Source organism: Dryobates pubescens, chromosome 35 (genome assembly GCF_014839835.1).
Source record: "Dryobates pubescens isolate bDryPub1 chromosome 35, bDryPub1.pri, whole genome shotgun sequence".
NCBI lineage: Eukaryota > Metazoa > Chordata > Aves > Piciformes > Picidae > Dryobates > Dryobates pubescens.
Window position 1 is genome coordinate 5423933 of NC_071646.1, and position 17532 is coordinate 5441464.

Here is a 17532-nt window from a genome sequence, read left to right on the forward strand (position 1 = left end):
TTCTGGGACTCCAAGCTGCAGGCAGCTGCTCAGTGCCAACAGCTTCACTCCAACTGCCCCTGCTGCCAGCACCAACACAGCCCAAGAGCCAAGCCCCAGGGCCTGGGGGCCAGCTCCTCCCTCCTGCCGGGGGCCAGCCTCACCAAGGCCTTTGCTGCTCTGGTGGGAATGGCTCTGCCAAGGCAGCTGAGGGGCCAGGTGTGGCCCTTGGCTGGGAGGTTCATGTCCCCTCTGCCTGCCTTCCTCTCCTCCAGAAGCAGCAACTCCTCTGGAGCAACACAGGGCAGGGACTGATTGCACACTGCCCCTCTGCAGGCACCCAGGGACTCTCTGTGCTCAGCCAGGGACACAGAGGGAGGACACTTCCCAAGCAGCCAGCTGGACCTGGGCCCCTGAAGCCCCTGGGCCTCACAGGAGGCTCCTGAAGGCCTTCTGGAAACCTTCCCCCAGGCACTTGGAGAAACAGCAGAAATCATTTGCTGCACTTAGGAAAGGAGGCAAGGAGAGAAACCCTGCAGAGAGTGGAGCCTGCAGCCATCCCAGTGGGAATGGAAGGGCAAGGCCCTGGCAGAGCTTGGAGCTCCACCAGAACAGCCCTCAGAAGCCTTCAGGACACTCTGTGCTTGCTCTTGTCCTGCAGAAGCAACCTCCAGCGCTGAGCCCCCCACAGGCTGCCAGAGAAGGAGGAAAAGCTGCTGGGTGATGCCCCCCTGACCTTCCCAGGGGCAGGCTGCCATCTGCCTCTGCTTTGCCAAGCAGGCCCAGGAACCCAGCCTCAAGTGCTCCAGATTCCTGCCTGCCCTGAACTCCACAGCTCCCCCAGGCAGCTCTCTCCCTCTCTTTCTTTGCCCCTCCCCAGCTCCATGTTCAGATGCTCCACTCTGGGGACCAGAGCCTCGCCAGGGCCCCAGGCAGGCTTTGCAAGGCAGCTCTGAGCTGCAGCTCGTGGCAGCAGCCAGCTCCCTGCCTGCTAAGCAGGGGGTTAAGCAGCTCCTAATGCTGCAGGGCCAGGACCAGCTGGGCTCCAGCACTGAGCTCAAGCAGCCTGGGGTGGGTCTGCATCTACAGCCACAGCTGTGCTGGGCCTCAGGCCTCAGCCTCAGCCCTGGACTGCTCAGAGCAGCAAAGGAGGCTTCTGAGCAGCTCTGTGTATTTTCCTGCCTTGCTACTGGCATTTCTCTCCTGCCTGACAGCAAAGAGCTTCAGCCAGCTCCAAACTGGGCAGCAAGCAGCTGGCCCTTGGCAGCTGCAACAGCTGGGAGAGCCTACAGCAGCTCTGAGTGAGCCAGGTGGATAAAAGCAAGGATTTTACTCAGGTGGTAAACTGCTGGGGGCAAACCAAAGGAGAAGGTGAAGGACTGCCCCTGCAGAACACAGAGCTATGCCCAGGGAGCTCAGCTGCCACAAGCAAGGCACAAGGCTGTGTCACAGCAGGGCCACCTCAGCACCACTGACAACATCTCCAGCCTGAAAAGCTCAAACATCTCTCTGAGAACAGGGAAGGGGCTGCCAGCATCAGTGGAGGGGCAGCAGGCCCTGGGGCAGCACAGAACCACACCAGGCCAGGGCTTGGGAGGGCCCTCTGGAGATCACCCAGGCCAAGGCAGAGCAGCAGCACCCCGGGCAGGGCAGCCAGGAACACATCCAGGTGGGGCTGGGAAGTGCCCAGGGAAGGAGACTCCACAGCCTCCCTGGGCAGCCTGGGCCAGCAGCCTCCCAGCACAGCAGCTCCATGGCTGTGGTGGGCAGCCAGCTCTGGCAGGACTGGAGCTGCCTGCAGGAGGAGCTGGCAGGAAAACAAAGAGCAGCAACATTCCTGGGTGGCTTTTTGGCTTTCTCGGCTTCGGCTGCCACCGGGGGGGGGGGGGATGCCAACGTCCCTAACTCCCAGGGCTTCCAGCTTGGAGGGAAGCACAGCTGGGAGCCTCCTGCTCCCTAGTGCAGCGGTTCCTCCTTTCCCCAGCAGAGCAGCCTGAAGCTGCTGGCCGCAAAGCCAGGTGGCAGTGTGAAGAGGTTCCTCCAGGCTCAGGCTTCTGCTGTCACTCCTCCACCACCCCAGGAGCTTCTCCCCGCTGCTGCCGACTGTGCTACATTTCTGCTGGTCGATGAAAGAGCAGCACCTGCCCCGCTTTGACGCCGGGTCCTTTGTAGCTCGATGATCACAAAAAGCAAAGCTGAGTGCTTTAAATGGTTGGGAAAGCTCTGCCTTGAGGGGCCCAGGATCTCCTCTCGCTCAGGAGGGTGTCTGCAGGCTTCTGTCTGCTCCCCTTCGAGAGGCGGAGGGGAAAGCATTCGGCGATCCCGGCAGCCCCCGGCGCGGAGCCGAGCAGCAGAGGTCCTCTGTCTCGGGGGAGACGCCGCTTCTGGTCGCACGATGAAGACGATGCCCTGGGTGAACATGCTCGGGGTATGACGCTGCAGCGAGAGCAGGCGGCAGGCCAAAGCACACCGGCGAGGAGCCGCAGCTCCGGCGGGAGGCCGAGCGGCCCCCGGCAGGGCCAACCCTTCCCTCCCCCCCCCGGCCCCCCGGAGCCGCCGCTAATCGGGCAGGTCGTTCACAGCCATCTGGGAGAAGGGGGCGTTGAGCCTGTCGAGTTCATCCACCTGCGGGGGGTGGTGCAGGAGGACCTCCTGCTCCTCCGAGACGTCGTCCCCCACGCTCACCAGGTTGGTCAGGGACTTGCTGCGCACGCACTGGAAGTCGACGTGCCGGCTCTTGCCCTCCTCCTTCTCCCAGGACATCTGGATGAAAGGCCTCTGCACGTAGTTGTAGATCACCTCGGAGCGGCCCCCGGGCCTCCTCTTCACCTTCTCCTTGCAGGTGGGGTAGCCTGCAAAGACAGCCAGCCGCCGGGCTGCAGTCACCGAGCCCCGGCTGGCAGCCAGCACCTCCTGACCGACCCAGCCCTGGCACCCAGGGCCTCAGCCAGGCTCTCCCAGGCCTGGGGACTCCACCACCTCCCTGGGCAGCACAGCCCCAGGGCCAGTCTCTCTTTGGGGAAGCAGCCAGCTGGTTTAGAAGCACACAACCAGCCAGGTTGGAAGAGGCCTCCAAGATCATCAAGTCCAACCTCTCACCCAGCAGCTTCTGATCAACCAGACCTCGGCACCAAGGGCCTCAGCCAGGCTCCTGCTGAACACCTAAGCCCTGGGAGGAGAGGCTGAGGGAGCTGGGGTTGCTCAGCCTGCAGAGAGGAGGCTCAGGGGAGACCTCATTGCTCTCTACAACTCCCTGAAAGGTGGCTGTAGCCAGGTGGGGGCTGGGCTCTTCTCCCAGGCACCCAGCACCAGAACAAGAGGACACAGTCTCAAGCTGTGCCAGGGGAGGTTTAAGCTGGAGGTGAGGAGAAAGTTCTTCATTGAGAGAGTTGTTAGCCCTTGGGATGTGCTGCCCAGGGAGGTGGTGGAGTCCCCATCCCTGCAGGTGTTCAGGGGGGGATTGGATGTGGCACTTGGAGCCATGGTTTAGTCCTGAGGTCTTGGGTGACAGCTTGGACTTGCTGATCTCTTGCTGGTCTCTTCCAACCCTGTTGATTCTATGATTCTATGAAGTCCTTTCCTTCAGGGCTGCTCTCAGGCCAGTCCCTGCCCAGCCTATAGCAGTGCTTGGGACTGCCCTGACCCAGCTGCAGGAGCAGGATGCCACCTGGGCACACTGCTGGCTCCTGTTCAGCTGCTCTCCCCCACTCCCCCCAGGTCCCTCTCTGCCTGGCTGCTCTCAGCCACTCTGCCCCCAGCCTGCAGCACTGCCTGGGGTTGTTGTGGCCAATGTGTAGAACCTGGCACTTGGATGAGTTCAGTCTCCTGCCCTTGGATGTGTAGGAGGTCAGTGTGGCCAACCAGCAGCCCAAGTTTCCTGCTCTGGGGGTGCTGGTCACAAGCAGCAGCTTGGTGCAAGGGCACTGGGCACAACCCAGGCCCTGAAGCCTCCCAGGCAGCACAAGGCAAAGGCAGAAGGGAGCAAAGGTGCAGGGATGCAGGCAGGAACTCAAGCAACAACAGCCCCATCCCCCTGCCCAACACAGAGCACAGGAGAGGCCCCAAAGGCCTCCCCTCTGCCAGGCAGAGGCAAGCCCAGCTCCAGGGAAGGCCCCAGAGACCTCTCCCCCCAGGCCCACGCCTGGCCCAGCAAAGCCCCCGCGGAGCGGCGCAGGCTGCCTTCAGCCTACAGCCAACCAGCACCCCCAGGTCCCTTCTGGCCAGGCTGCTCTGCAGGCACTGTGTCCCCAGGCTGCAGGCCTGCTGGGGAGGCTGTGGGCCAGGCCAGGAGCCCCTGAGCTGCAGCAGCCCTCACCCTCGATGCCGATGCGGATGTTCTTCAGGCCCCGCTCCTTCAGCACGGCCTTGGCCACGTCCCGGTTCTCGATGTACTTGAAGAACCTGTAGAGCTTGGAGCTGTAAAGGACTGCAGAGACAGAGGGGTGGGGGTCAGCAGCTGCTCCCTGCTCTTGACATGCTCAACAAACAGCTCTGCTTCCCAAGCCCTGCTTCAGGTGCCTGCTCTCCTGGTTGGGGTCAGCCAGCGAGGAACTCGCACAGCCAAGGAGCTGCAGGGGGTCCTGGGGGGCATGGAGAAGAGTGTGGCCAGCAGGGCAGGGGAGGCTCTGCTGCCCCTCTGCTCTGCCCCAGCCAGGCCACAGCTGCAGCCCTGGGGCCAGCTCTGGGCTCCCCAGCTCAGGAGACAAAGAACTGCTGGGCAGAGTCCAACTGAGGGCCACAAAGCTGCTGAGGGGCCTGGAGCAGCTCTGGCAGGGGCTGAGAGCCCTGGGGCTGAGAGCCTGCAGCAGAGCAGCCCCAGAGGGCAGCTGAGCAATGCTCAGCAAGAGCTAAAGGAGCTGTGGGGGGCAAGAGGCTGGGGCCAGGCTCTGCTGAGTGGTGCCCAGGGGCAAGGGGCACAGAGTGGCCGCCAGGAGGTTGGAGCTGAGCAGGAGGAGAAAGTTGTTTGGGGTGAGGCTGCTGGAGCCTGGAGCAGGCTGCCCAGAGAGGTTGTGGAGTCTGCTGGGGTGGAGAGCTTCCAACCCCCCCTGGGCACTGTGCCCCTGGGCAAGCTGCTGGGGGAGCCCTGCTGGGGCAGGGGGGTTGGAGTGGCTGTGTTCCAGAGCTCCCTTCCAACCCACAGCTTGCAGGAGTTAGCTGCACCCCCGTGGTGGGGGCAGTGATGCAGACCACAGTCTGGCTGGGGCTGGGTTTGTGAGCAGAAGATTCACCGACTAGGGAGCCAGGAAAAGGCTGAGGAAGAGGCAGCACCCAGAAGGAGAAGGCCCAGTGAGTGCTGCCAGTGCCAGAGGAAGAGGCAGCACCCAGAAGGAGAAGGCCCAGTGAGTGCTGCCAGTGCCAGTGGAGGGCTCAGAGCAAGGCTCCAAGCACCCTGCCTCCGGCAGCCCCCAGCCCAGAGGCAGGGACCACACTCCAGGTGCCAGCCTCTCCTCCTGGAGGGAGGCTGCTGTGGGGCCCTTTCCTGGCAGCCAGCCGTGGTGCTGAAGGCAGCCCCAGTGCAGAGCCCTTACTCTGTGAGTACTCCTCTCCCATGGGGGGAGGGTGGTCTTCATCCCAGTCCACGGTGTCCTCGTCGGTGAGCACCACGATGTGGCACTCCCGCTCCCCCTTGCGGGCGCTGGCCACCATGATGGGCAGGATCAGCTCCTCCAGGTAGGAGTCAAACTGCTTGTGAGCCCCATCGTTGGAGAGCTCATGCAGCAGAGCACCTGAGGAGACAGCAAGCACGGGCTGAGCTCTGGGCCTGCCTGAGCCAGAGGCCCCCCAGAGCGCAGCCTGCACTCTGCCTTAGGCAACCTCCTGCCGTTCAGCCTCCAGCAGTGGCCAAAGCTGCTGCAGGAGGCTGCACTGCACATGGGCTGCACATGGCACTGCAGAACCTTGGCATGAGGAGAGGAGAGGGTAGGGTAGGGTAGGGTAGGACAGGACAGAACAGAATAGAATAGAACAGAACAGAAGAGAAAATAGAACAGAACAGAACAAACCAGGTTGGAAGAGACCTTCAAGATCATCAAGTCCAACCTATCACCCAGCACCACCTAACCAACTAACCCATGGCACCAAGCACCCTGTCAAGTCTCCTCCTGAACACCTCCAGGGATGGGGACTCCACCACCTCCCTGGGCAGCACATCCCCAGGGCCAATCTCTCTGGCTGGGAAGAATTTCTTCCTCCCCTCCAGCCTAAACCTCCCCTGGCACAGCCTGAGACTGTGTCCTCTTGTTCTGGTGCTGCTTGCCTGGGAGAAGAGCCCAACCCCCAGCTGGCTCCAACCTCCCTTCAGGGAGTTGCAGAGAGCAAGAAGGTCTCCCCTGAGCCTCCTCTGCTGCAGGCTAAGCAACTGGACACAAAGACCTTTGAGCTCATCCCATCCAACCATTCTCTCACTCTGCCAAGGCCGGGGCTAAACCACAGCCCTCAGCACCACATCCCTGCCTCTTTAAACACCCTCAGGGATGGGGACTCAACCACCTCCCTTTGTTGCCCTTCTCTGGACACTGCTGAGGCCACAGCTGGAGTCCTGTGGCCAGCTCTGGGCTCCTCAGGTCAGGAAAGAGGTTGAGCTGCTGGAAGGTGTCCAGAGAAGGGCAACAAAGCTGGGGAGGGGTCTGGAGCACAGCCCTGGGAGGAGAGGCTGAGGGAGCTGGGGTTGCTTAGCCTGCAGAAGAGGAGGCTCAGGGGAGACCTTCTTGCTCTCTGCAACTGCCTGCAGGGAGGTTGGAGCCAGGTGGGGGTTGGGCTCTTCTCCCAGGCAGCCAGCAGCAGAACAAGAGGACACAGTCTCAAGCTGTGCCAGGGGAGGTTCAGTCTGGAGGTTAAGAGGAAGTTCTACAGAGAGAGTGATTGTCCATTGGATGTGCTGCCCAGGGAGGTGGTGGAGTCCCCATCCCTGGAGGTGTTCAGGAGGAGACTGGATGGGGTGCTTGGTGCCCTGGGTTAGTTGGTTAGGTGGTGCTGGGTGATAGGTTGGATGTTAGGAAAAAGTTCTTCCCAGCCAGAGAGATTGGCCCTGGGGATGTGCTGCCCAGGGAGGTGGTGGAGTCCCCATCCCTGGAGGTGTTCAGGAGGGGCTTGGATGTGGCCCTTGGAGCCATGGTTTAGTTGTCAGGAGGTGCTGGGGGCCAGCTTGGACTTGATGACCCTTGAGGTCTTTTCCAACCTGATTGCTCCTATGATTCTATGAGATGAGAGCAGAGCAGGCTGAGATTGGATGTGAGGAACAAGTTCTGCACCCTGAGGCTGCTGGAGCACTGCAAGAGGTTCCCCAGGGAGGTGCTTGAGGCCCTGTCCCTGGAGATACTCAAGGTCAGGCTCAACAGGGCTCTGACAACCTGATCCAGGGGGGGGATGTCCCTGGAGTAGATGACCTTTGGAGGTCCCTTCCACCCTAACCCCCTCTGTGAATTGAGAACTGCACTGAAGCAGGCTCAGAGTGCTCAGCACCAGGCAGGTGAGCTCCTAGGGGGTCAATTTTCTCGCCACACTTACTTAGATCTTGACATTTGATTGTGTTGAAGTCAAAGTTTATGCAGAGGTAATCACAGGTGTCCCTCAGGTCTGGGATGGAGATCCCATCAGGGCAGTTAATGATTCCTGTTTTGTAATAGTCCTGCAAAGGAAAGGAGAGGTTTAAAGAGAGCAAAATTAAGGCTACCTTGGACTCTGATCATTTTTAATGAGCTCCTTTGCTTGGTTGAGCAACACCTGAGGCTTCCAGAGGCTACCTTCAGCTCTGTCACCAGCCCTGCCTGTCTGAGAATCCAAACCTCCTCCCAGATCCTCTTGGCTCTGATGAGAGGTGAGCTCCAGTGCCAACCTTTCCCATGGCACAGGGCTTTCATAACACCTCAGGTGCAGGGAGGTCAGAAAGGGGCCTGGGGGTACCGGTGGACAGCAGCTGAATGTGAGCCAGCAGTGTGCCCAGGGGGCCAAGAAGGCCAAGGGCAGCCTGGCCTGCAGCAGGCAGAGTGTGGCCAGCAGGAGCAGGGAGCTCATCCTGCCCTGTGCTCAGCACTGCTGAGGCCACAGCTGGAGTCCTGTGGCCAGCTCTGGGCTCCTCAGGTCAGGAAAGAGGTTGAGCTGCTGGAAATTGCCTCTCCCCAGCCTTGTTGCCCTTCTCTGGACACCTTCAAGTGGGGGTGCTGGGGGAGGAGAAGCTCAGCAGGAGCCAGCAGGGAGCACTGGCAGCCCAGAGAGCCAAGCAGAGCCTGGGCTGCAGCAGGAGAAGTGTGGCCAGCAGGGCCAGGGAGGGGATTCTGCCCCTCTGCTCCACTCTGCTGGAGCTCTGGGGCCAGTTCTGGAGCCTCTGTGCCAGGAAGGATCTGGAGGTGCTGGAAGGTGTCCAGAGCAGGGCAACAAGGCTGGGGAAGGGTCTGGAGCACAGCCCTGGGAGGAGAGGCTGAGGGAGCTGGGGTTGCTTAGCCTGCAGGAGAGGAGGCTCAGGGGAGACCTTCTTGCTCTCTCCAACTCCCTGAAGGGAGGTTGGAGCCAGGTGGGGCTTGGGCTCTTCTCCCAGGCACCCAGCAGCAGAACAAGAGGACACAGTCTCAAGCTGTGCCAGGGGAGGTTCAGGCTGGAGGGGAGGAAGAAATTCTTCCCAGCCAGAGAGATTGGCCCTGGGGATGTGCTGCCCAGGGAGGTGGTGGTGGAGTCCCCATCCCTGGAGGTGTTCCAGAAAGGATGGGGGTGGCACTGGGAGCCATGGCTCAGCTGTCAGGAGGTGCTGGGCACTGGCTGGCAGGGTGGCAGGGTGGCCTGGGAGGCCTTGCCCAGCCTGGGGGCTGGGTGCTGTGCTCACCAGCACGGTGCGGAACACGGCGGCGCTGATCCCCTCGGCGATCTCGTACTCCCCCTTCTCGTTGGGCCTGGTGAAGTTGTACTCCCTCCCTGGGCCAAACATCCTGGGCAGAGGCAAAAAACACCAGGTCAGTGCACAGGCTGCTGAAATGCATTCACTCCTGGAGGCCTGGTGGACAAGCAGTTCCCCCACCCAGCAGCAAGGTGCCCCTCGGGGCCAGGAGTACCCAGGGGTGCATTAGGAGTGCGGCCAGCAGGCCACGGGAGGTTCCCCTCCCCTCTGCTCTGCTCCAAGGAGGACACAGCTGCACCACTGGGGCCAGCTCTGGGCTCCCCACTTCAAGAGGGACAGGGAACTACTGGAGAGAGTTCAGTAGAGGCTTATGAGGGTGATGAAGGGTCTGAAACATCTGCCTGGTGAGCAAAGGCTGAGAGCCCTGGGGCTGAGAGCCTGCAGCAGAGCAGCCCCAGAGGGCAGCTGAGCAATGCTCAGCAAGAGCTAAAGGAGCTGTGGGGGGCAAGAGGCTGGGGCCAGGCTCTGCCCAGTGGTGCCCAGGGCCAGGCCAAGGGGGCACAAAGTGGCAGCCAGGAGGTTCCATCTGGCCAAGAGGAGAAAGTTGTTTGGGGTGAGGCTGCTGGAGCCTGGAGCAGGCTGCCCAGAGAGGTTGTGGAGTCTCCTGGTGTGGAGAGCTTCCAAACCCCCCCTGGGCATTGTGCCCCTGGGCAAGCTGCTGTGGGAGCCCTGCTGGAGCAGGGGGGTTGGACTGGGTGGTCCCCAGAGCTCCTTTCCAACCCCAACCTTCCTGGGGTTATAACTATCTGAAGGGTGGGGGGCAAGAAGGGGCCAGGCTCTGCTCAGTGGTGTCCTGTGATAGGACAAGGAACAAGGGACATGAACTGGAGCCCAGGAGGTGCCTCCTCAACAGCAGGAGAAACTTCTTTAGTGTGAGGGGAATACTGCAGCCAGCTCTGGGCTCCCCAGCTCAGGAGGGACAGGGAGCTGCTGGACAGAGTCCAAGGGAGGGCTCCAAGGATGCTGAAGGGACTGGAGACTGCCTGGGGAGGAGAGGCTGAGAGCCCTGGGGGTGGTTAGTGTGGACAGGAGAAGGCTGAGAGGGATCTGATCAATGGCTATCAATAGCTGAGGGCTGGGGGTGAGGAGGGAGGGGACAGGGCCAGGCTCTGCTCAGCTGCACCCTGGGGTAGGACAAGGGGCAGTGGATGGAAACTCCAGCACAGGAGGTTCCACCTCAACATGAGGGTCCCAGAGCCCTGGAGCAGGCTGCCCAGAGAGGTTGTGGAGTCTTTCAAGCCCCACTTGGATGTGTTCCTGTGTGACCTGCTCTGGGTGACCCTGCTCTGGCAGGATGGACTCAAACCTCAAAGATCATCCAGTCCAAGCTGTCACCCAAGACCTCCTGACTACCAAACCATGGCTCCAAGTGCCACATCCAAGCCCCTCTTCAACACCTCCAGGGATGGGGACTCCACCACCTCCCTGGGCAGCACATCCCAATGGCCAACAACTCTCTCTGGGAAGAACTTTCTCCTCACCTCCAGCCTAAACTTCCCCTGGCACAGCCTGAGATTGTGTCCTCTTGTTCTGGGGCTGCTTGCCTGGGAGAAGAGCCCAACCCCCACCTGGCTCCAGCCTCCCTGCAGGGAGTTGCAGAGAGCAAGAAGGTCTCCCCTGAGCCTCCTCTCCTGCAGGCTAAGCAACCCCAGCTCCCTCAGCCTCTCCTCATAGGGGTTATGCTTGAAGCCTCTCCCCAGCCTTGTTGCCCTTCTCTGGACACCTTCAAGTGGGGGTGCTGGGGGAGGAGAAGCTCCCCAGGAGCCAGCAGGGAGCACTGGCAGCCCAGAGAGCCAAGCAGAGCCTGGGCTGCAGCAGCAGAAGCGTGGCCCAGCAGGGCAGGGAGGGGATGCTCCTCATCTCCGGGCTAAACAACCCCAGCTCCCTCAGCCTCTCCTTGTAGGGCCTGTCCTGAGAGGAGAGGTGCTCCCTGAGGTGGGTTGGGGAGGGTGGGCATCACTCACCTCCCCAGCATGGTGTCAGGGTGGGCAGTGAAGATCTGGGGGTTGACTGCGAAGCGAGTGCCGTCCACCACCAGCGTCACCTTCTCCGCGGTGCCGGCCTGCGAGCCGCTGCTGCCCGGCAGGCAGCTGCAGGGCAGGCAGCTGCAGCCCTGCCTCTCCTGGCAGCTGAAGTACTCTGCCTGCCTCTTGCTGCCCTCGGGGCAGTGGCAGCCCTGGGGGTCTTCAGGGGCAGGCAGCATGCTGCAGAGCTGGGGCCCGGCTGGGCAGGCAGGCGGTCGGCATTCAGAGGCGGAAGCTGAGGGAGGGAGAGAGAAGAGGCTGAGAAAGCTCCCCGGGGAGGAAAGCTTCTGGTGTGAGGAGAGGCTGACACAGAGCCAGGGGCCACACACCTGGCAGGGCATGGGGGCATCAAGGGGGTGGCCAGCAGGGCCAGGGAGGTTCTCCTCTCCCTCTGCTCTGCCCTGCTGAGACCTTACCTGGAGCCCTGGGTCTGCTCAGTGTCTATTAACACCTGAGGGGCAGGGAGCAAGGTGAAGGTGCCAGGCTCTTGGCAGTGGTGCCCAGTCATAGGGACAGCAGCTAAAGGGCAAGGGGCACATGTGTGGCCAGCAGGGCCAGGGAGGGTCTCCTCTCCCTCTGCTCTGCCCAGCTGAGACCTCACCTGGAGCCCTGGGTCCAGTTTGGGGTTCCCCAGTGCAAGAGAGACAGGGAACTGCTGGAGGGAGGCCAGGGGAGGCTTATGAGGATGATGAAGGCACTGAAACATCTGTCTGGTGAGGAAGGACCTGGGGCTGTTGAGCCTGGAGCAGAGCAGCCCCACAGGGGACCTGCTCAATGCTCAGCAAGAGCTAAAGGCTGGGGGGCAAGAGGCTGGGGCCAGACTCTGCTCAGTGGTGCCCAGGGCCAGGCCAAGGGGCACAAAGTGGAACCCAGGAGGTTCCACCTGGACAGGAGGAGAAACTTCTTTGGTGTGAGGCTGCTGGAGGCCTGGAGCAGGCTGCCCAGAGAGGTTTGGAGTCTCCTTGTGTGGAGAGCTTCCACACCCCCCCCCAGGCCACTGTGCCCCTGGGCAAGCTGCTGTGGGAGCCCTGCTGGAGCATCATCCTCACAAGCCTCCCCTGGACTCCCTCCAGCAGTTCCCTGTCTCTCAAACTGGGGAACCCAAAACTGGAGCCAGTGCTCCAGATAAGGTCTGAGCAGGGCAGAGCAGAGGGGGAGGAGAAGCCAAAGATCAGATGGCACAGAAGTGAATCTTCCTTATAGCTGATCAGAGGTAAAGACACCATCCTTACCCTCAGTCCTGGGCAGTGCAGCAGGGCTCTGACCTCCTAGCACCACCTTGCTGTCTTCTGCCTCAGGGACTGCTGCTGGGAGGTGCTCCACAGGGAAAGTGGCCTCCTGACTCGGTGCCCAGGCTGTCCCAGCAGCACAGCTACCATTCATGCTGGGCCTCCCTGGGGCCAGGACCTGGGGGCGTTTCCTGAGGGAAGAGCTGGGACAGACAACACCAAAGAGGTTAGAGCAGAGTAGAGTGGAATGGAATGGAGTAGAGTAGAGTAAACCAGGTTGGAAAAGACCTTTGAGACCATCCAGTCCAACCTCTCCCCCAGCACCATCTGATCAACTCAACCCTGGCACCAAGGGCCTCAGCCAGGCTCTTCCTAAACCCCTCCAGGGATGGGGACTCCACCACCTCCCTGGGCAGCACATCCCCAGGGCCAATCTCTCTCACTGGGAAGAACTTTCTCCTCCCCTCCAGCCTAAACCTCCCCTGGCACAGCTTGAGACTGTGTCCTCTTGTTCTGGTGCTAGGTGCCTGGGAGAAGAGCCCAACCCCCACCTGGCTCCAACCTCCCTGCAGGGAGTTGCAGAGAGCAAGAAGGTCTCCCCTGAGCCTCCTCTCCTGCAGGCTAAGCAACCCCAGCTCCCTCAGCCTCTCAAGGCCAGGTTGGATGAGGCCTTGAGCCACCTGGGCTTAGTGGGAGCTGTGCCTGCCCATGGCAGGGAGGTTGGAACTGGATGAGCTTTCAGGTCCCTTCAAACCCAGATAATTCCATGAATCTATGAGGAAAAAACATCTTTGTTGAGAGGACAGAATACAGAATGAACCAGGTTGGAAAAGACCTTGGAGATCATCAAGTCCAACCTCTCCCCCAGCACCATCTGATCAACTCAACCATGGCACTGAGTGCCTCATCCAGGCTCTTCCTAAACACCTCCAGGGATGGGGACTCCCAGGGGCAGCCCCTTGCCATGGCCAATCATCTTGGGCAGGCCTTGAGAGGAGCTGTCCTTCAGCCTGGCTCCTTGGGAGGAACACAAACAAGGCCCTGGGGTTGTGCCTCAGGAGCTCTTTCATTCCCACCAAGGATTCCATATGGAAACCAAGTCCCTGATCAAGCTGAGCTGCTAACCCAGCTCCTGGAGAACAGGCTCTGCCCTGTGAGCTGCTGACAGCTCTCCTAAGGGAACTTGATAAGCATAAAGCCTGCCTCTTAGGCCTCTTTATTTCAAGAGAGCTGCCCTGCTGCAGCTCTGCCAGCAAGCTGCCCTTGCACTGCCTGAACAATCCCTCCATTATTGAGCATCACTGAGCTGAGAGGAGAGCTGAGAGGACTCAGCCCTCCACAGCCAGGCAAAGAGCAGCTGTGCCAAGGGACACTGCCCTCCTGAGCTGCACCAGTCCCTCTTTAGGTCACATCCCAGAGCATGAAGCACACACAGGCTGAATTTGCCAACAGCCATGGGAACCCAGAGTGGTTTGGCTGGGAAGGGAACTGTCAGACTTGGCCAGTCCTGGCCCACTGCACTGAGCAGGGACATGTGCAACCAGAGCAGGCTGCTCAGAGCCCCAGCCAACCTGACCTGCAGAAAAGAAAGCTCTGGGGTGACCTTAGAGCAGCCTTCCACTAGCTGAAAGCTGGGCAGGGACTTTGGGTAAGGGCTTGCAATGAAAGGACAAGGGGCAATGGCTTGGAGCTGGCAGAGGGCAGATTGAGACTGGAGATGAGGAAGAAACTCCTGAGAGGGAGGGTGGGGAGACTCTGGCACAGGCTGCCCAGGGAGGCTGTGGCTGCCCCCTGCCTGGAGGTGCTCAAGGGTGAGTTGGATGAGGCCTTGAGCAGCCTGGGCTGGTGGGAGGTGGCCCTGCCCGTGGCAGGGGGGGTTGGAACTGGATGAGCTTGAAGGTCCCTTCCAACCCAGCCCATTCTGTGAATCTCTGGATCTGGAAGCCAAACACTCAGCCATCCTGGGCCAGGCCAATGGCACCTTCCTGCCTCCTGTCCCCTCCTGGCATGCCCAAATGCAGGCCCCAGGTCAGTGACTAAGGATCCCTGCAGCACACCTGGCTGGGGCACCCAGCCCCAAAGCAGTCACTGGAGGTGACAAACCTGTCACAGACACACACAGAGCCCTGCACTGAAACCAGGCCACAAAGCCCTCTGAAGGCCAAGCAGCTCACCAATGGCCTGGGCTCCTTTCTTGCCCAGGATCAAGGGGAACTCCCTGTGCTGGGAATGGAGCTCCATAAATACTAATTAGCAGGAATTCAGCTTTTCACTCCCATGAAAGTGCTCCTGGGAAGCACTGCAGGGAAGTCCTTTAGGAGAACAAAGAAGAGGAGAGGAGGCTGGACTGGATGAGCTGTGGAGGTCCCTTCCAACCCAGGGCATTCTCTGGCTCCAGGATTCAGGAGCAGCCAGGCTGCCAGCCCAAGGCTTCCCCTGACTTGTAGCCTACACCCAGGCTGTGCCCCAGCAGCTGCCCTGTGGCTGGAGAACACCAGCAGGTTCCCACCTTCTTCTGAGGCTCCTTTCCATGCATGTTCCTGCCCTCTGGTAAGCACAGCCCAGCTGGGAGCATGGGACAGATCAGGAGCAAGCTGAGCTCGCTTCCCAGGAGCTGGGTTGCATGCTCAGCTGCTGGAGGACCAACCTCTGCCACTGACCATCACAGAACCATTTCAGTTGGAAAAGAAGCCCACTGAGCCCAGCCATTCTCTAACTCTACCAAGCCTGCTGCCCTCAGCACCACAGCTTGGCCTCTTTGGCACACCTCCAGGGCTGGGCACTCAACCACTTCCCTAGGGAGCCTCTTCTAGGGGTTGAGAAACCTTTGAGTGCAGAAGTTTCTTTCAATGCCCAACCTAAAGCTGCTGTGGAGTAACCTGAAGCCATTCTCATTCTGTCACTTGTTACTAGGGAGGAGAGACCAACCCCCACCTGGCTCCAATCTCCTTTCAGATACTTGCAGAATAGAATAAAGCAGGTTGGAAGAGACCTTTGAGAGCATCAAGTCCAACCTCTCCCCCAGCACCATCTGAGCAACTCAACCATGGCACCAAGGGCCTCAGCCAGGCTCTGCCTAAACACCTCCAGGGATGGGGACTCCAGCACAGCCCAAGGGCCAATCTCTCTTTCTATGAAGAACTTCCTCCTCACCTCCAGCCTAACCCTCCCCTGGCACAGCTTGAGACCTCATTGTCTCCTGTGGGGTTGCTGCTGTGGTTAAGGGTTGGGAGCGTGCTGGAATACCTGCCTGGGGCTGCAGGCTGCATGGATGTCCTGAGCTGGGCCTCACTTCAACTCCTCCCCCTCCATGTGGGTCCTCTGTGTGTGGTGAGCTGACCAAATGGGACAAGGAACAAAGCCAGGAAGGAGGTTTGGAGGCTGAGGCATCAGGAAGTTTGGAGGCTGAGGCACCAGGAGGTTTGGAGGCTGAGGCACCAGGGGGTTTGGAGGCTGAGGCACCAGGGGGTTTGGAGGCTGAGGCACCAGGGGGTTTGGAGGCTGAGGCACCAGGGGGTTTGGAGGCTGAGGCACCAGGGGGTTTGGAGGCTGAGGCACCAGGGGGTTTGGAGGCTGAGGCACCAGGGGGTTTGGAGGCTGAGGCACCAGGGGGTTTGGAGGCTGAGGCATCAGGAAGTTTGGAGGCTGAGGCACCAGGGGGTTTGGAGGCTGAGGCACCAGGGGGTTTGGAGGTTGGACTTAATGACCTTAGAGGCCTTCTCCAACCTTAATGACTCTGTGAATCACAGAACTGTCAGGGTTGGAAGGGAGCTCCAGGCCCCTGCCATGGGCAGGGACACCTCACACCACAGCAGGTTGCTCACAGCCACCTCCAGCCTGGCCTTAGAAACCACACTCACCAGCAGAGCTTTGGCTGTTTGCTTTGAGTCCAAAGCAGGAGCACCTGCAAGCCCAGGCCCTGCTCAGGAGCTGGGAGAAGCAATGTGTGTGTGGTTTAAAGCCAAGAATCTCCCCTGATGCTTTCTGGGCTGTGCCCCAGACCCCTCCCCAGCTTGGTTGCCCTTCTCTGGACACCTTCAAGTCTCTCAATGTCCTTCCTGACCTGAGGAGCCCAGAACTGGCCACAGGACTCCAGGTGTGGCCTCAGCAGTGCTGAGCACAGGGCAGAATGACCTCTCTGTCCCTGCTGCTGCTGGCCACACTCTGCCTGCTGCAGGCCAGGATGCCACTTCTTCTGTTTTGACTCTCCTACAGCTTCCCCCTTGTGGTTCCAGCTGACAGCCAAGCAGTGCCTGAGCTGTCAGAGCTTTGCTCTTCAGCTCAGCTCAGCTCTCAACAGGTTTTCTGGGAAGTTTCTGAAGGCCTTGCTAGCCTAAAAACGTTTTGCAAGAGATCCAATCAAATTGGAACCCAAATCCCAAGGCTAAGGAACAAGGACTACAACCCCAAGTTAGAAACCAGCAAAGCTGTTTACAGACCACAGATTGCACTGGGTTGGAAGGGAGCTTCCAAACTCCTCTTGTCCACTCAGCAGGGACATCTGCAGCTAGAGCAGGCTGCCCAGGGCCACAGCAAGGCTGCCCTTGAATGTCTCCAGCCACATCCCTGGGCAACCTGTTGCAGTATTTCACCACTCTTGCTGTAAGAGCCTCCTCCTGGTGCCCAGTCTGAATCTCCCCTGCTCCAGTTCCAAACCACTGCCCCTCAACCCTGTCACTGCAAGCCCCTGGCAACAGCCCCTGCCCAGCCTCCCTCTAGGGTCCCCTTCAGATACTGAAATGCTGCTCTGAGCTCTCCCTGGAGCTTTCTCCTTCCCACCTCCTGTGGGCCCACTGCAGCAGGTCCATGTGTCTCTTGTGTTGAGGGGTCCCCTAGCTGGACACAGTGCTCCAGCTGAGCTCTCACCAGAGCAGAGGGGCAGTGCTGGGCCCTCTTGAAAAGAGTCTGTGGCATGACCAACTAATGAGCATTGCAAGAGGTTAGAGGTGATTGATAATTAGGTCTCAAAGGTGGAGGTATCTACAAAGCCCTCAGCAGCAAAGCTGGGGAGGGGTCTGGAGCACAGCCCTGGGAGGAGAGGCTGAGGGAGCTGGGGTTGCTTAGCCTGCAGGAGAGGAGGCTCAGGGGAGACCTTCTTGCTCTCTGCAACTCCCTGAAGGGAGGTTGGAGCCAGGTGGGGGTTGGGCTCTTCTCCCAGGCAAGCAGCACCAGAACAAGAGGACACAGTCTCAAGCTGTGCCAGGGGAGGTTCAGGCTGGAGGTGAGGAAGAAGTTCTTCATAGAAAGAGAAATTGGCCCTGGGGATGTGCTGCCCAGGGAGGTGGTGGAGTCCCCATCCCTGGAGGTGTTTAGGAAGAGCCTGGATGAGGCCCTTGATGCCATGGCTTAGTTGATCAGATGGTGCTGGGGGATAGGTTGGACTTGATGCTCTCCAAAGTCCTTTCCAAGCTGC

General features: G+C 60.2%; 1 protein-coding gene across 1 annotated transcript; it reads right to left on the reverse strand.

Annotated features, from left to right (window-relative positions):
- Positions 1–2538: 2538 nt before the first annotated feature.
- KCTD20 (potassium channel tetramerization domain containing 20) lies at positions 2539–15431 on the reverse strand. The gene is made up of 8 exons (XM_054176299.1): positions 15412–15431; positions 12123–12322; positions 10831–11125; positions 8795–8897; positions 7486–7606; positions 5508–5705; positions 4295–4405; positions 2539–2831 (listed from the first exon to the last, which is right to left on the reverse strand). Exons 1-8 carry the CDS (start codon positions 15429–15431, stop codon positions 2539–2541), a joined length of 1341 nt encoding a protein of 446 aa, XP_054032274.1.
- Positions 15432–17532: the final 2101 nt, after the last annotated feature.

Bases quoted from the DNA above. Each gene is read 5' to 3' on its own strand.
- KCTD20 (XM_054176299.1), bottom strand. From the start codon at position 15,431: ATGGAGGGGGAGGAGTTGAA. The intron at 7,607-8,794 runs GTGAGCACAGCA...TTTCCTTTGCAG, and splicing joins CCGTGTTCCGCACCGTGCTG to GACTATTACAAAACAGGAAT. The intron at 2,832-4,294 runs GTGAGGGCTGCT...CTGTCTTTGCAG, and splicing joins CATCCGCATCGGCATCGAGG to GCTACCCCACCTGCAAGGAG.